At 36.8% G+C, this 16468-nt stretch overlaps 1 protein-coding gene across 1 annotated transcript in view; it reads left to right on the top strand.

Moving 5' to 3' along the window:
* The window catches only part of LOC105919869 (corticotropin-releasing factor receptor 2), a 66523-nt gene that overhangs the window by 36066 nt on the left and 13989 nt on the right, over positions 1-16468 (top strand). The window contains exons 3-8 of the mRNA XM_012855310.3: positions 5670-5755; positions 7833-7939; positions 9835-9952; positions 10098-10251; positions 14187-14247; positions 14350-14422. Coding sequence (XP_012710764.1) covers positions 5670-5755; positions 7833-7939; positions 9835-9952; positions 10098-10251; positions 14187-14247; positions 14350-14422 — 599 coding nt within the window. The remainder of the gene's footprint in view (positions 1-5669; positions 5756-7832; positions 7940-9834; positions 9953-10097; positions 10252-14186; positions 14248-14349; positions 14423-16468) is intronic.

Raw genomic sequence — 16468 nt, 5'->3', positions numbered from 1 at the left:
GCTGCGTTTTTTTTATTTTTCTGCAACAGTACAAAACCTCCAAAGGTTCTTTCTGTTTCTCCGCCTGTCAGCCACTACTGAGTGGCATCCACAGCTACTCTGAGCTTGCCAAGTAGGAGAGGTAAATAGGAGATGGGAGAGAGAGGAGCTGTCTCCTTGACTTTTAAAGAAACAGGAGAAACCGCTGAAACAGAAAACAAAACAGGGTTCTACAGTGCAGGCAAAGTCCAATCAATTTACAGTACAAAATGAATCTCGTTACTTAAACATGAAACTTATATAAACATATTTTAGAGGAAATGACTAGTCAAAGACTTTGAATGCACTTTTTCACAGATTTTAATCATCTGTGAAAAAGTGCATTCAAAGGTGAAGCTACAGCCACTCACCCACCAACCAACCAACCAAAAAAGTTAACAATTTTTCTGATGTATGTCTTAGTTTTAAAGCATCTGCTATCAAATGTGAAATAGTTCAATCCATCTCTGACTTGTTTTCTGTGCTTTCCTTAGCAGAATAGATGTTTCAGAATCTCTGAAACAGAAAAAATAAAATTCTGTTTCACTGTACGATGGCTGAAATAGGCTCCTTTTGAAAACAAGACCTCGAGTCTTAATGGGACTCACCCTGTTGAATAAAGGTACTTAATGAATGACACGTAGAATATTCCAGTTGAGGCATCACAAGTCAAAATATTACCAGTTTTGAACTGGAGACTATTAAATTCAGTCTTAATTGCTCATCTATGATCATATCTTAAACATCATTGGCCCTAACAGTGATGTTAGGGTGTTTGTTTGGTGCAAACATACTGCAGCAGGCTCTAGTTGAACATATTCAGTTCAGATTTGTTCATAAATGTAACCTTTCCAAACTTCTGCCGGTCTAATCTGAAATGTGAATTAAAAACGGTTTTCCTCTCTAAATTATTATTACCAGTGAGAGCCAGTGAGAGCCAGTGAGGCATGTGTGGGCGTGCTATAAGTGCTTTTGGCTGGAAACTGGGGCTCTACATGTATGTTAAACATGGAGTGAGAGTTTAATTTGACATGCCAGTTCAAGGCCTTTCTGTTGAAGTGCGTGGCTGAAAAGAGCCTCTGGCCACAATTTAGGCATGAATGAATGAAGGATCTAGACCATATATGGCATTCTTTGGTCAAATGTTTTTGTTTGAAAAGTTTAAAACACATATGAAAATTGTTTTTTTGGGCGAGCAAAATCAAAGACTTGACACCACAATCAGTTTCATAACAGCTCCAGAAGGCAAAAATGTTTCACTTCAGTGCAGGGGAAAGAAATCATACCCATCTTAAAAAGGATTGATGTACTACATTAAAAAACAGCTGCAAGCTTTACTTAAATACTGATTGAAACATTATTTGCCCAATTATAACTGTCTAGACTTTAAATTGATTTCATCTCACGTGGCACCCAATCGAAAACATGTCTTCATACATATTATTTTGTACTTTAAGCTGTTTCCTGGATTATGTTATTCATTCAAGTGCTCTTGTCAGGCTCATGACTTCGATTTCCCCCGCAGTAATGCCAACAGCATCAGAGACACAGAAGTAGAGATTTCTTTCAGAGAAAAAACTCTGCCCCAAAAAACAAACAAGACACAAAACAATATGTGATCTAAGTGACCTGGTTTAAAAATAACTCTTCACCTTTTTTAGTTGGCTACAACTGTTTAGCTGTCTGCACTCAAATGACAAAATGTCAAATTATGTAACACTAATTTCAATGCAAAGGATATTGCTTTTTTGATGCCGTTGCTTCAAAAGGTCCTAAAGTCATCTTTTAGATGGATGGCTTGCTCGTGTTCCAGCAAATTACTTTGTTGTTAGCAATTCTCTGTAAATTAAGACAAGACTGTCTACACTTAGGTCAGATTTGTCTAAAATGCTCATCCCAAGTGGGAGGAAGATGTGCAAAAGAGATTCAATTATTTGTCAAATAACCCTTTTATGTATTTAGACACACATAACAATAATTCAAAGATTAATTTACTCAGATAAATTATAAATTTGGGATTTGCTAATAAACTAATAATTCCTGTTAATACTGATAGCATTAATGTTAAAATCACATATCAAAAACGGTGTACCTTCATAGTGTAATGATTGAAATGTTCACTTTAAGTGTCTAATCATAATAAAACAGGAGAAAATCACCGTTACACGTTTATTGCTGCTGTGTTTCAGAGCAGCTCTAATGTTGTTTAGTGTAAAGGAGATAAGGGGCTTACAGAATGTGCTCTGAGGAATTTCGAAATGAAATATTCGGTTCAAAGTTGATTACGAAAAAGCAGGTTTTAAAAGATATGCAAGGAACTGACGGTAAGAGGCTTTGCATATCCTTGCCATGAATAAAAATTGTGTTGCTCAATTGGTATTCAGTGCAAGCATCGCACAGATAGAAGTACTCAACTTTGAACTGAGCTTTGAAGAAATTACAAAGATGTTTTAGCGGACTAGTGAAGCACCTTACCATAAACCTTCCACATGGAATAAGCGTATACACCAGAGTCAGTTTGGCCAGATCTCATGTTTATTTCCAAATATCTGTCATTTGATCCTCCTCATGCCCCCATAAGGAGGATCAAGCGTCAATTCACTCATGGAAGCAAGACATTTTACCTATGGACTGAAAAGAGTGACCATGCATGTCAGTTGTAACGGGCATTCAGGCCCTGTGTACATGACAGCGATCCATTGAAAACGGGGGTGGTATTTAAGTTTCTATTAAAAGATTTACATGACATTTTAATTGTAATGTGTGCACTCCACGCAATTGGAACAGATAAAAACGGGATGCATTCTTTGATACTCAACAACATGCGCGTAAACACTGCCTACTTTATTTCTAGTGATTACAGTCATGCTGTGCATGTGCCGCTGCTTCTCCTTACAGGCAGATTCTGTTTTCCTGTCCTGTGTACACCTCAATGAAGACCAGGATGTTTTCAAATGCTTTTACTCTGGAAGCTGCTTTCAGATCCCTTTTCCCAGGAAAGGGTTAACTTGTGGTGTACACAAAATGTAGAAACGTAACAAGACTTCAGTATTAACCAAAAAAAAGCAATCTTCATAACCACAAAGTGGTAGATGATATTATATCATTATAATGGGTCATCTCCGCCGCAACAGTCCCCGCTAAGCTAATGTTGGAATGTCTACTCTTTGTTTTGATATGACTTGGTGATACTTCGGCTCGTAGCAAAGTGCTTTTCAGTTACTCATGGGCCACTTTTTTTTTTTTTTTTTTTTTTTTTTTTACAGAAATGTTAGTCTGCTTCATGACCGTAATACATTGCTTTGACTGTCATCAATTTTAAAGACAATTCTTATGACCAGTGTCTTTGCAGCTCTACCAGGACAGCTCTTGATATCTGTGTAAAGGGCAAAACAGGAAGGAGAGCCGCTGTAATACAGTGTCTCTCATTCTCTGTGAGCATCATTGTAAAGGGCTGAAAAACAATTTGAATGTTGGGGAAAACCCGTATTATCAAAGCTTCTATCTGTTTTTTATCTTCTGTATGCTAGAGCTTTTAAAAACAAGCCAAATGGGTCTGTTGGTAGGGAAACTAAAGGGCATTTGGGGGAACTATATGTGCTGCTCCAGATGTTCTGCGCTGTGGGCCATTCAGTGGATTGATAACATTCAAAATGGGTAGGATGGGATGGAAGTTAGTGTTGTTCTTTATGATAACCGGGGATGTTATTGTTCTGTGATGTCCTCTTTTCTTCAGGGGACATGCTATATAAAAGGATCAACTGTTCACCTGGCGTTAAACATTGATTTAATGTATTAATATTTAATGTTTAATTATTATCAGAATTAATCAGACAGTAAGTGATGGCATATGTTTTTCTTAGTATCAAGTATCCTGCATACCCAGGTGAGTAAAATAAGTGCACAATAAAGTGTAACATTAAGAGATGGCTTGGGCTATATCTGCAATTTGGTAGCAGTGGCTAGGATGCACACTATACATGACGTGTGCGAGCTCCAACACTCGTGCAATGAAAGTTTTTAATGTGTCCAAAACAATCTGGGGTAGAATGGTTTATCTAATAATTAAACTGTGTATTCTATATTGTTCAATGTTTAGAAAGGTAATGGGGGACGATTTTTATCCTAATACATGTCTTCCAACACCATTGGCTGAAAAGATTGATACTCTGCAAGCTGTGTGCACGGAATCAAATACTGACTTGCTCACAAACCTGGTTGCTGTGGATTGTCAAAACAAACCTTACATCCAACGACATGCATCAGGTTTTATCAGAGACACAGATAGCAATATATAAAGAAGCTATAAGTAAGATATTTACTGTAAAATCAACCTAAATCATTTTCATTTGTCACCTGGGATGGAAGTAACATTCCCTATAAACTATCGGTCCTCTCCACCAACACTGTCTTAGTCACGTTTTTCTCCTTTCAACCCTAGAGGAACGGTCTGGAACTACTTCGGTTCAGAGTGTAGCCCATGTTTACTTCCTGGTCCTTCAGCCAAACTTATGAGATTTCCTAGGGTTCCCAAAACAGAGCACATAATTTGGCAAAAGAGCAGAAGCCTGCAAACATGGAAGCCAGAAAGAGAAGCAGTCCAGAAATTGAACAGAATACAACATCATATATCTATGTTGTGTAAGTAAAAATTCAGAACAGCAACACAGCGTTTAAAAATGGCATCTTAGATTGTTGTGATTGGCAAGCTGTTGTACCACTTAAGCCACAAGGTGTCGATATTACTTATAGCTCCTTTAAATAAGGGCCTTGATCAGGACCCCTGTCGTTAAAACAATGGTGGGACTGCTAACTGAGCTCTCACACCACACAATGAGAGTCCTAAGGTAGCAATTTAATTCTCAGTTGCTTATATTTCCCTTGTTTGCAGCTCAGCTAGGCTGGTCTCATTGGGAGGCATGTGTTGAGCTTGCTCAGCTCTTGAAAAAGTAAACCACAGAAAAAAATATTGGCTAGCCAGCAAGCCCCAGGTCAGTTGAAATTACATTAAAGGTCCTACATCTCAAAAAGACTCAACTAACATCCCCTCTTGCTCTATTTCATTGTGTTTAAATGTTATTTTCTTTATGTATTTTTAAAAGCAAATAAAGGTGGCTGCTTATTTTTACAGGATTAAAGTGATATTCTGAAGTTTCTGTTTTTTATTACTACATTTAATGTTAGTTGGAGATTTCTGACAGAATATTAGATGAAGCCAAAAAATGCTTCTTAGAAGTAAGGTGTTCCCGTTTTAATGAATGAAAATGCACTGCAAAAAGAGTAAATGTGAAGGAGTTCAGCTTCTTCCTTCCAAGGTAAAGTAAATGAAGCATGAAGTGAAATCTAGGTGATGTATGATAAAACAGACATACAGGTGTAGATGGGAAGGGTTCAACCTTATATTAGCAGGTTTTTTTCTTTCTTTCTTTTTTTTTTTTTGCTGTGATGGTGGTTGTGTGCTTTCAAGCACAGAAAAAGTGCTTGAGAGGGAATGTCAGTTTTATTTTTTTAAATATCCTTCCGTTAAGCTAAACTCCATTTCACCTTTAATGTTATGTCTTTTAGAGGTAAAGTACTCATTTAAAAATGAAACACAAACTGTGCTTGTATGTAATGCATTTTTATTGACTCCTGTTACTCATGTTTTGCAGGAAGCGCGTACAGAGAATGCATGGATAATGGGACATGGGCATTGAAGATCAATTACTCCTACTGTGAGCCTATTTTGGAGGAAAAGGTTAGTGTGGTGACATCAAAACAATCCCTGCCTTTCTTATTCTAAAACATACTGATTACATCACAGATGAATATTTATCAGAGGAAAGGAATACTGTAATGCTCAATGAAATGCAATATTTTAATGATGCTAACCCTAATGAAAAAATGCACATGCATGACTAAAAGTAAGGAAAGCTTGAGGATAAATTGTGAAAGTGGTTTGGGAATGTATTGAGCTTTAACCTGGTTACCTCTAATTTTCTCCCCAGGCTGTGTATTTCTGGGTCTTGCTCTATTTTCTTCAATCATTTTAAGCTGATACATCTGATGTGTGTCAGTGAAATTTGCTTTCTGTTCTTTTTTAGGAAACTTCCGAAGCCTAGAAAGACAGAATTGGACTGAAAAGATTGATCAGATGCTCAGTCAAACAAAAACAGAATCATAGTATTTATTATTTACAAGCAATTCAAATCTTCTAAATAATGTCTAAATTAAATTAGATTGTTTAAATAAAAAATCTATTTGACCAACTAAAATCATAAGGCATGTACAGTTGAAACCAGATGTTTAGATACACAGTATAACCTTTCCTTCTAACCTTATGAGATTAGATCAGACTAAAACTTGTCCTGTTTAGGTTGGCTAGGATCATATGTATACTAAAAGACAGAATAATTTGCAGAAGATTTTAACTTTTTTAACTGAAATTCTGAACTTTAGATGCATTTCTTTGATATTTGGTAAAATCGCCCTTTAAACCAAGATGTAACCTCGAGCAAGCTTCTCTCAATAGTCTGCTGGAACCTTTTCCGGTTCTTCCTGACAGAAATGGTGTAACTAAGTCAAGTTTGTGGCCTGCTGGCTCACACATGCCCTTTTAGCCCTGCACACAAACTTCACATGGTATTGAGAACAGGTATTTGTGATGGTCACTCTAAAACATTGACTTTATTGTTTTTAAGAGAGTTTGCAAATTATTTGGTGGTACGCTAGGGGGCATTGTCCATTTATGAAACCTATTTGTACCAAAGCTTTACATTTGTGTTTGGTGTCTAAAAATGTGCTATAGTATTTATACATAATGTTGTTTCCTTATGGTGCCTTCTATTTGTGTTAAGTGCGCCAGACTCAAGGAAATTTCTCCAAAAATGAAGGCGTAGTCCCCGTGTGCATTTGCAAACTGCTGTCTGTCACTGTAGCTCTTAGAGTTGTGGCTTCTTCCTTGCTGAGTGGCCTTTTGGCTGATGTTGGTACAGAATTCGTTCATACACTATGGATGACCCTCTCTTGTCATCTTGACCATTTTTCTTTTTTTTTATTATGACGTTTGTTTGCACGTTTCACACCAAAACACGCTCCTCTCCATGCAGAGAATGTTTTTTTGTGAATGGTTTGGTAGTTTGAAGACATTCCCATTGTGTTTGTATTTTTATTGTAATTGTTTGAACAGATAAACGTTGTGCCCTCAGCAAAATTGGACCCAAGGGTGAACCAGACTTGTGGAGGTCCACAATTCCCCCGCTATATGGGCCCATTTGTGTGAAGTTTCCCATACTGTCAAAAAAGACAACAATGTGTTTGTGTTGTTGCCTTAAAATACATGTAAAAGCATTATGAATTATTAAAGCCATGACATCATTATTACAATTTTCCTGATATTTTAAAAACATAGTATTTTGCTGTGAACTTCTGAATATGAAGATCATGACCTAAGAAAAGATAACACAAATACACATTTTTTTGTGATTTTACACAGTTTTATCAAATATGTGGTTTTAACTGTATTTAGGTGCCAAGTCAAATTGCATTCAGGTTATCTAGAAAAAATATATGTTATGGATATATTGCTGTTTCACAGAATTCGTACAGCAAAAAACAAAAAGCAAAACAAAAAAAAAAAAAAAAACAATCTGGACAATCACTCCTCAAGCTTTTAGCAAGGTAAAAACAGAAAAAATTGACAGATTCAACTAATACAAATGTTATTTGCGTCTCACACATGCATAACATATCATGGTCTGCATTTCTCAAGCTTTGATTATTCTTTCAGTTCTATCTATAATACATAATAACTAATGTATATCTTTCTTTTCCAGAGAAAATATCCCATGCATTACAAGATTGCTCTGATCATCAACTACCTGGGCCATTGTATCTCTGTGGGGGCTCTAATTGTGGCCTTTGTTCTCTTCTTGTGCTTAAGGCAAGTACAGAAATAATCTGAAATGGGGCCCTGCATGCATCAGACCAGATAGAGGATAATCAGTGAAACTGATGTAGCATCCTAATGCTGCTTGTCATTAACTTGCTCATGTCAGAGGAACAAATCTTTGCAACTCACCTTAGTGGACAACTCTGGTATATTTTCTAACACGTCTGTCCTAAAGGCAGCTGTGAGTCCTGGTTTAAATAAATATCAACAGCCTCAGCAGCCTTTCCTGAGTATTACAGTGTAAATAATGTGTAACTAAGAGAAAATTATTATCCATTACTGAGTCAATGTGTTGTGATTATTGTGATATTGATTATAGCTTTCTCTATGGGTAGTACTGCTCTTTGACTAACACCTGTTTCTTGAACGCTATGCTATACAACACACAAACAGGTGGTGTGTTAAATCTTAAGAAACTTTTAAGATTTCAAAGAAAACGCTTTTTTTCTCTGAGACATGAATGAGTGCAATCAAATAGATGGGCAATGGCTACATTTTTACAGTAGATCATATGAGAACTACTTTTGCTGCTAAGTATTAAAGTAAAATTGCATGATGATGGATACATCTAAAAGCTGCAATATGGAGTTTTGTAAAAAGTCTGAAAATTTGAAAAAGTACACCTGTTAGGAGTTAATGATTAACTCCCTGTAACAGGCTTTTGCAAAGTTAAGCAATAATATGGCCCTCGGGCCCTTATGTTTTCTGACTTCACCCCTCCAGGGTATTTTGGAGACTTTCAAGAAGAAAGGGAGTTATGCCTCACCATTGATCCACTAGTCCCATTCACACTATAATCCTTCCATCACATATTGGCTCCATGCATCATTACAGTGGATAGCTCATTCACATTTATTTTCTCCTAAATACAGTAGTTTATATGGTGGCAGTGCATATCAGCCACTAGAATGCTCTCTGCTGTCTCCCACCATTGAGTTTCATTTAGTGCAGAGGTGTCCAAACTTTTCAGTACATGGGCCAAAATTGTCAAGTCCAAGGAACCCGAGGGCCAAAAAAGGAACACAATTTTTTTAATCCAAAGGAATTGTTTTTTTTTGGAGTTTTTTTTTACCTGCTATACAAAATATGATTAAATAAATGACTTAGTCAGATTTTTTGTAGATGAATGTTTAAATCATTATAGGTCCAAAATAAAAAAAAGGGTTTTGCACATTTGTTGTATTAAGATAGTCATCCAGTTTGCAAATTATTTTGAATAATTTAATTTGACCCTTTACAAATAATAAGCTACTCTTTATGGTCTGGCAATATAAGAACAGTATTTGGGACAATTGTTCATTGAAAACTCTTGCTGTAATTAGACAATTGTAATGATTGAATTCAAAGTCTGCATTTGAGTAATTAAATATCATTGGATAATATGTTGCTATGAAATTAAAGAGAATGTCAAAAGTGTGTTTATTAAAAGATTAATACTTTGAATTTTATTTATCATTTTCAATTATAGGATTTAAACATTTCTGTAATAATTCTGCCCTAATCAAAAACTAAAATCTTCCATCTGCATCAGCCACCTGGCCATCCAAAATCAGTACAGGGGCCCCAAATGGAAAGGATCCTTTTTGTTAAAATTTTGATTTTGGATTAACTCCAGCTGCTCATATGTTGGATAACAAGCACAAGAAAGAGATCGTTATTGTGTCATATTCTACTTCTGTAGCAAGGGCTTAATGTTAAGAGGGGAAACATACAATCTGCGGGGGCTCCTGGGTACATTGACATGGACACCTAAAAGCTGAATAAAATCTATAAAGGACACTACACCCTTGTTTTTTTTACAGCTTTCAAACCACATGCATTTTGTTTTTACAAATTAACTTGTTAAGAAATAACAATGAAACATCTCCATGTTGCTTACGATGTAGGAGCATACGGTGTCTTCGAAACATCATCCACTGGAATTTGATCACCACCTTTATACTGAGGAATGTCATGTGGTTTTTGCTTCAGCTGATTGACCACAACATCCATGAGAGCAATGAGGTAACTGCACTGTTGTATCAGCAGGAATCGCAGTGAGAAACACTTTAAAAACCTTTACTGATGGCAGCAGTCTCAACAAGATCAAATGATTCCATGTTTATTATTTAATTTATTTCAGGTAACCCCGTCTCTTTCTCTTTTTCAGCCTTGGTGTCGATTAATTACTACGATATACAACTACTTTGTTGTGACCAACTTCTTCTGGATGTTTGTTGAAGGATGTTATCTTCACACTGCTATTGTAATGACTTATTCTACTGATAAGCTGAGAAAGTGGGTCTTTCTTTTCATTGGTTGGTGTAAGTATGCTCCTGATTTTACATTATACATGAGGCAAAGCAGAACACATTTGTTTTTTAATTTTATTAGAACGTGACAGATTTCATAACTCAGTTCAGTAAATATACAGGTTTAGATATCTATACGGCTAAATTATGAGCTCTATTCACTTTTCTATACCTTAAATATTGTAAAGCACTGCGGACGAGTGTTCCAGACACAAATTGGATCAGTGTTGTTGTTCATATGTGGAAACATCTCTGATATGATTGCTTAATGATGAGTGCTTAAACATTAACACAGTAACCAATATTGGATACAAGAGACCAAACCTGAAATATATTTAATTTTCTATTGCAAACAGTGGAAAACTTTCTTTCTGAAATGTAAGCTTTATTTCTATATAAGTAATAATTTATTAGGAAGTGGAGTTGGAATTAGAGAAAACGAGAATTACATATTTGTTGTAATTGACAGTCTTTAGTCTTTTAGTAGTGTTACCTTTTAGTTGAATTCCCACTTTCCCCATGCTTTTGCTTTGGATCATCAGTTTCAATTGGCTAGAATTTGGCAAAAAGGTTTTCCAGTTCACTTTAAAAATTTCAACTACATGATCTACAGTTATCCAAAACAAAACAAAATAAGATATAAGCAATATAACAGTAACAGTACACATAAATACCAGTTCTGTGAGTATCTTCTTTTGGGGGGCGATTGAATATGGATTTGTAAACATAGGGACAAGAAACAAATGCCAACGCTACGCTTCTTTTCCCTTTTACGTGGAAAAATTCCTTCATCAACTGATCACAAACACGAAGGTGGGTCTTCTTGTCATTAACCAGCCATTCTTGGGCAGCTTTGTTTTACTGTTTTCTGCTCTTAATATGATCTATTTTTCCCACACTAACTTTCTGTTGTAGCACTTACAACCTGGTTACAACAATAATAATAACAATAACAATAATAATTGGTATTATCATTATTATCAAAACTACCATAACAGAAAATAAATTGTGTTTTTGGAAGCAATATTTTTTTCTGTAAAAATCCGTCTTGCACATTATTTTGTTTTGAGTGAACACTTGGTGACAATATGTACACTTGACTTGCCCTAACATCTGCCATACCTCTGCTCATACTCCACAAGAACTTGGAAAAGCGTGTTCTCTGCCAAGGCTGCAATGAAAGAAAAGTCATTTTATTTGTACTGCCTTGCTTCGAGTGTTCTTGTAGCTTTTTCTTGACACATGATCTGGGCAAAACTTTCTTTTTGGCGTCCAAGAGCAATGTATATTTTTTGATGGTCACAGATTTTAAGTGGGCCTGATTAAAGCACTGATGTATGCTGCAGTGAAAGGCCCCTAGGAGGACTTTCCAGGAGTTCCGCATTCGAGTTTCATATGAAGTATGACATGTCCTAGCTGGAAATAACTAAATTTTTTTTCTGTATATCTGCATGTAATGGCCTTGCTCGAGACAATAAGTTCTAACTTGTTCCTTTTTAAAATTAATTTAATTTTGAGCAATGCCTTCATTAAATTAGCTTTGCTTTCCACTGGTAACACTTCAGTTCAGAAATCTACAGACAGATGTGTACGTTTTACAAAAGCAGTCACAATTGCTTAGTGACACAGTTGTCAAAATAATAGCCAGCCAGCTTAAAGGGCTAGAAACATGTAGACAAGCATATATGTGAGTCAGGTTGGGTTGCATCATGTTTTAGACACGTCATCAAATTTTATCTGGAGTTACAGAGTCTAGACCAGGTTAATGAATCTAGGACAGAAGGTTGGTCTTGCTTATCCTCCACAACATGGCAGAAGTGTACAAAATTAATGTATTTGGAGTTAATGCAGCTGAAGCTCATCTCCCGGTGTGACTACTTGAGGCTAGACAGCTGACTAATACTTCTGCCTCAACACTCAGGCGAGTAGGGTGTTTCACACTTCAACAGACTTAATCTGCCCAGTCTACCTTACACCTTGCATATCTGATGCAAAAGAAAGGAACCAAGACAGAAATTATGTCTCAGCCATACTTTTTCCCCCTTTTTATAGGGGGGTAGGAGGGGATCCAGATATTTTTCTTTACTGTTTAACATATTTATACTGCTGTAACAGTTCATGTGGTGCAACAAGTAGGATTTCCCAGAGTGTCTTGCAAAAGCATTACAACCACAAGCTGTTCATGTGTTTCATGTCAATAGTTGTCGCAGACCAACACAGAATCATTCATACTGTAGTTGTGAAGCGGATGCATGGTTTGTGCAACATTTATCTAGAAGGAGAAAAACAATCAGAAACATGAGGCAAGCAACTATGCTTTTACTGACTGTAAACAGAAGAAAGAAGAGGTTAGAGAGTGATAGCAAGCCGGTAGGCTGAACGTGAGCTGAGTCCGTGAGAGGAGTGAGACGGGGCACAGTGAGCTGTGGCTGACACTCAGTGGTGGCTCACGTAGATTCTTTGAATGGTGATCTTGCGGTGGAAAGCATAGGAGGGTGGACGGGCAGACGATGGCTCGACTGGGGAGCTGGATGGAGATCGCTCCGTGTTGGAGCGAAGGTCAGCAGGAGTGTCAGGGAGGCTCGTGAAGACAGGGTCGGCGAGATTGGCATTGACTGCTCTGAGAAGGCAGAAAAAGAGCAGGAAGTGGATGAAGGTTCGATGAATCCAGGGAAGTTTTCTATAAGGAGACGGGACACAGGCTGGAGTAGGCAAGACGAGAATAGAGGCAAGCTTTAGTTTGGGTACTGCTCAGGTGAGCAAATGCTACGACGCCTTCCTGCTTACTCCATCCTACGAAACCACCACAGAGATCTGTGCACCTGACAACAGATGCTTCTTCGGGACAGCACAGCTAGTCAGAGCTGTTGGGACGATGAATTGAGTTGAAAACAGGGCAGAAAACCTGTTAGGCCATGCTGAAGAGACTTGAGACTAGGGCGGAGGTTCACCTTCCAGGCGGATAACACTGCTAATGTAGCCGAACTGGTTTACATTACTGCATATAGGTATATGAGCAGGTCCCAGTCAAAGTCTAGATCCTAATCCAGTGCAGTATCTGTGGCAAGACTCAACTGATGTTCACTAAACCTCTCTGACTGAACTTGAGCTGTTTTATAAAGGAGATTGGCCAATTATGTCAGTCTCCACATCTGCAAAGCTGGTCCTTCCATGTCCCATTTATGCACTACTTTTTGTTTGGGCTATCGCTTAAAATTTCAGTTATTTTTGATATTTTGGAATTGTGGTTTTAATGTAACAAATTTCAAAAGTTTAAGGAGCGCATATAATTTTACAACGCAACAAATTGATGATTCACACCTGGTGTGCGATTTCCAACTCTGTACAGTCTTCTGCTTGCTAAATTACTATGTATTTGTTATTAAAAAAAAAACTTTTCTCTTTCAAGAACCAAATATAAGAAACAGTTTGTGTTCAAGCTTGGTTGGTGAGTCATTGATGTGTCTGGCACAGAATTGTTGATGGACATTCAGAGGGCCACAAATGTGGCACTTGACAGATTTGTTTACATTTGCCATTTCTGAAATGATCGGGAGTCAAAATTGATATTGGGAAAAAAGTTTTTTTCTCGATATTTACTTTGTTAAAGCACTCCCACTTAATAATTTCTCCTTACACTTTTGAGTCTACCATATACATGATCTACTGTATGAGAACATTAGTTTTGGCTGCCATGATGTTGTTCATGACTGTGGGGCCTTGGTTTAAGTTCTTTCAGAGAAGGATAATAGGACAATGTCTCTGTCTTCATGATTGTTAAATTAGTCTGACTTACTTTTTTCACTGCCACTGTGTGGAGTTACTTGAAATTATTAATAGAAAAGTCTAAAGGGTTTATATTTTCATTAGGGCTTTTAAAAGTAAATACAAACATACTGTTAAAACAATATATGTTACCTTGATCCCCTTTCCTGCTTGTGTTCCAGGCATTCCATGTCCTATAATCGTGGCTTGGGCTGTCGGAAAATTGTATTATGAAAATGAAAAGTAAGTGTTTCGATGAAAGTTAGAAGAAAGTTATCTTTTTATGTTAATATTGTATTTAAATATATTTGTCTTTCTTTTTTTACTTATCTTTCCTTTCAACAGATGCTGGTTTGGTAAAGAACCTGGAAAATATATGGACTACATTTACCAGGGACCAGTTATTCTTGTGCTTCTGGTCAGTAGCTTCTAAGAATGCGATAGATTTTATTTCACACTATTCCAAATTCATGACCATCAACACTTGGAAGGGATATAAGATTAGTTTAACAAATTTTTGTTTTCAATTGTGTTTGGACTTTTTGGCTCACAACCGTTTTATTTATGTTCATGTTCAAAATAGAGAATGATATACAGAGCTGTGAGAGAGAAAAAAAACAAGTTAGCTGAGAACAAAGCAGACAGTTTTGTCAAAGAGTGATGACCTTATGCTTGCAACCCCAAATTCAGGCATCATTATATAACACAATGTCCACCAAAGAAGAGAGTAATGAAAGCAAAGTCTGCAGCTCTAACCTGAGTTCAAGCTAGAGCTGCTTTAAGTTTTATTCGGGGATTTATCAAAAGGGAGAAGGAAATCAGAGGAAATGTTGTCTGAAAACATATAGACCTAATAAACAGGTGGCCTAAGACTGAATTTTAAAGTGTTCTGTAGGGAACAAGGTCTGCCTGTATGTCACCACAGTGACAGATGATTATTTGTAACAAAATAATTGTATCTGGCAAAACAAAAAGTTTGGAAATGTTCAGATAGATGCAATTTCTGCAATAGTTCTGACCAGTGTTGTTACTCTGAAGTGCACAGGCATTCATCTGTCATCCCATTTTTATCAACACTGTCACAATAATACCGTGTTTTTTCGGACCATAAAGCACACCGATAGGGCTGGACGATAATTCAATATCAATATATATCGATCGATAGACGTATATCAATGATAGGAACAAAAGGGTCAATAAAAAGTTCAATAAAAGAACAGTTTTCCTTCCTTATGCATTCTAGCCATGTAGGTTAATATTACAGTCATACATCCTACCAACAAATCACAAATGCAGACCGAGGAATGCTCCTTTACCAAGCTCTGCCCCCTTCAAAGATTTCACAGAGCATACCTTCTTTTTTCTTTCTTAAAAGTTGGTTGAACAAAGGGTTAAGTTTCAATTAAGTGTTTGTGTGTTCTCTATCTAAAAAAAATAGGTTGCTAAGCAACAGCATAAAATGGTCAGGGCTGCACTTAAAATATATGATTTGAATTTGTTGATAATTATCAATATCAATCAATATGATTTCTGTTTTATCAATATGCTTTTTTTCTATATTGTCCAGCCCTACGCACCAGATTATAAGGCACATTGTGAATAATTGTCTCTATTTGTGTCTATGTCCACACATAAGGCTTACCGGATTATAAATTGCATTAAATATTCTTCCCAAGTGCGTAATATCACTCCACCCGTTCACGTACACAGCTCTCTCCTTAGAGACAGAACTATTGTCTCTGTTGGGAGGACAGAGTAGTTGAACTACACTGTCCTGTTTCTAACATAAAGCCAAAATAAACAACATTTATATTGAATTAGATTACTAGGTTTATTGTTGCTAGCATGTACTTTGGGCGTGGACTGCCTTACATGAATGCACTTCTAGTTTAGACATTACAGTCAGGCAGTCTTATAGACAGCTTAGGGGTCCTATCAGGTAGTGACAGAGTGTGCCGTAATGTTCCAAATATTCGTTGAGCGGAGTGACTTCATTGCTAACCAAAGTCATACATACACATTTTAACAGATTTTTGAGCGCATTGTACCACATAAAATTGCCCAGTAAGCACAACGGTAATCATATACTGTATGAGGTGCACTGGATTATAAGCCGCACCATCAATTTTTTTTTAGAAAATGTAAGTATTTTAAGTGCACCTTATAGTCAGAAAAATACAGTACTTTATATTAAGAAGCCATGCAGGGATTTTTTTAGGTATCCCTTTCTTCCCAAATCAGTCAATGTTTTACTCATGTCAGTTTAACTGCACCAATTATACTAGCTGACAAAATGACGTGTTGAGGAAGCTCTGTCTCGGCAATTAAACTTTACAAGTCCATGTACAATGAGGTTTCATGATGTGTTATTTGACCCTAAAAAGTGCCATGGAGATTGCAATACTCATGCTGACATTGGAAGGGAGGTTAAAATCCTCAGACAGTATCTGCAGTAAAATCTTTC

This window comes from Fundulus heteroclitus, chromosome 6 (genome assembly GCF_011125445.2).
Source record: "Fundulus heteroclitus isolate FHET01 chromosome 6, MU-UCD_Fhet_4.1, whole genome shotgun sequence".
NCBI classification, from domain to species: domain Eukaryota; kingdom Metazoa; phylum Chordata; class Actinopteri; order Cyprinodontiformes; family Fundulidae; genus Fundulus; species Fundulus heteroclitus.
The sequence above is the reverse complement of the archived record's forward strand: the minus strand, read 5'-3'. Positions and strand labels throughout refer to the sequence as shown.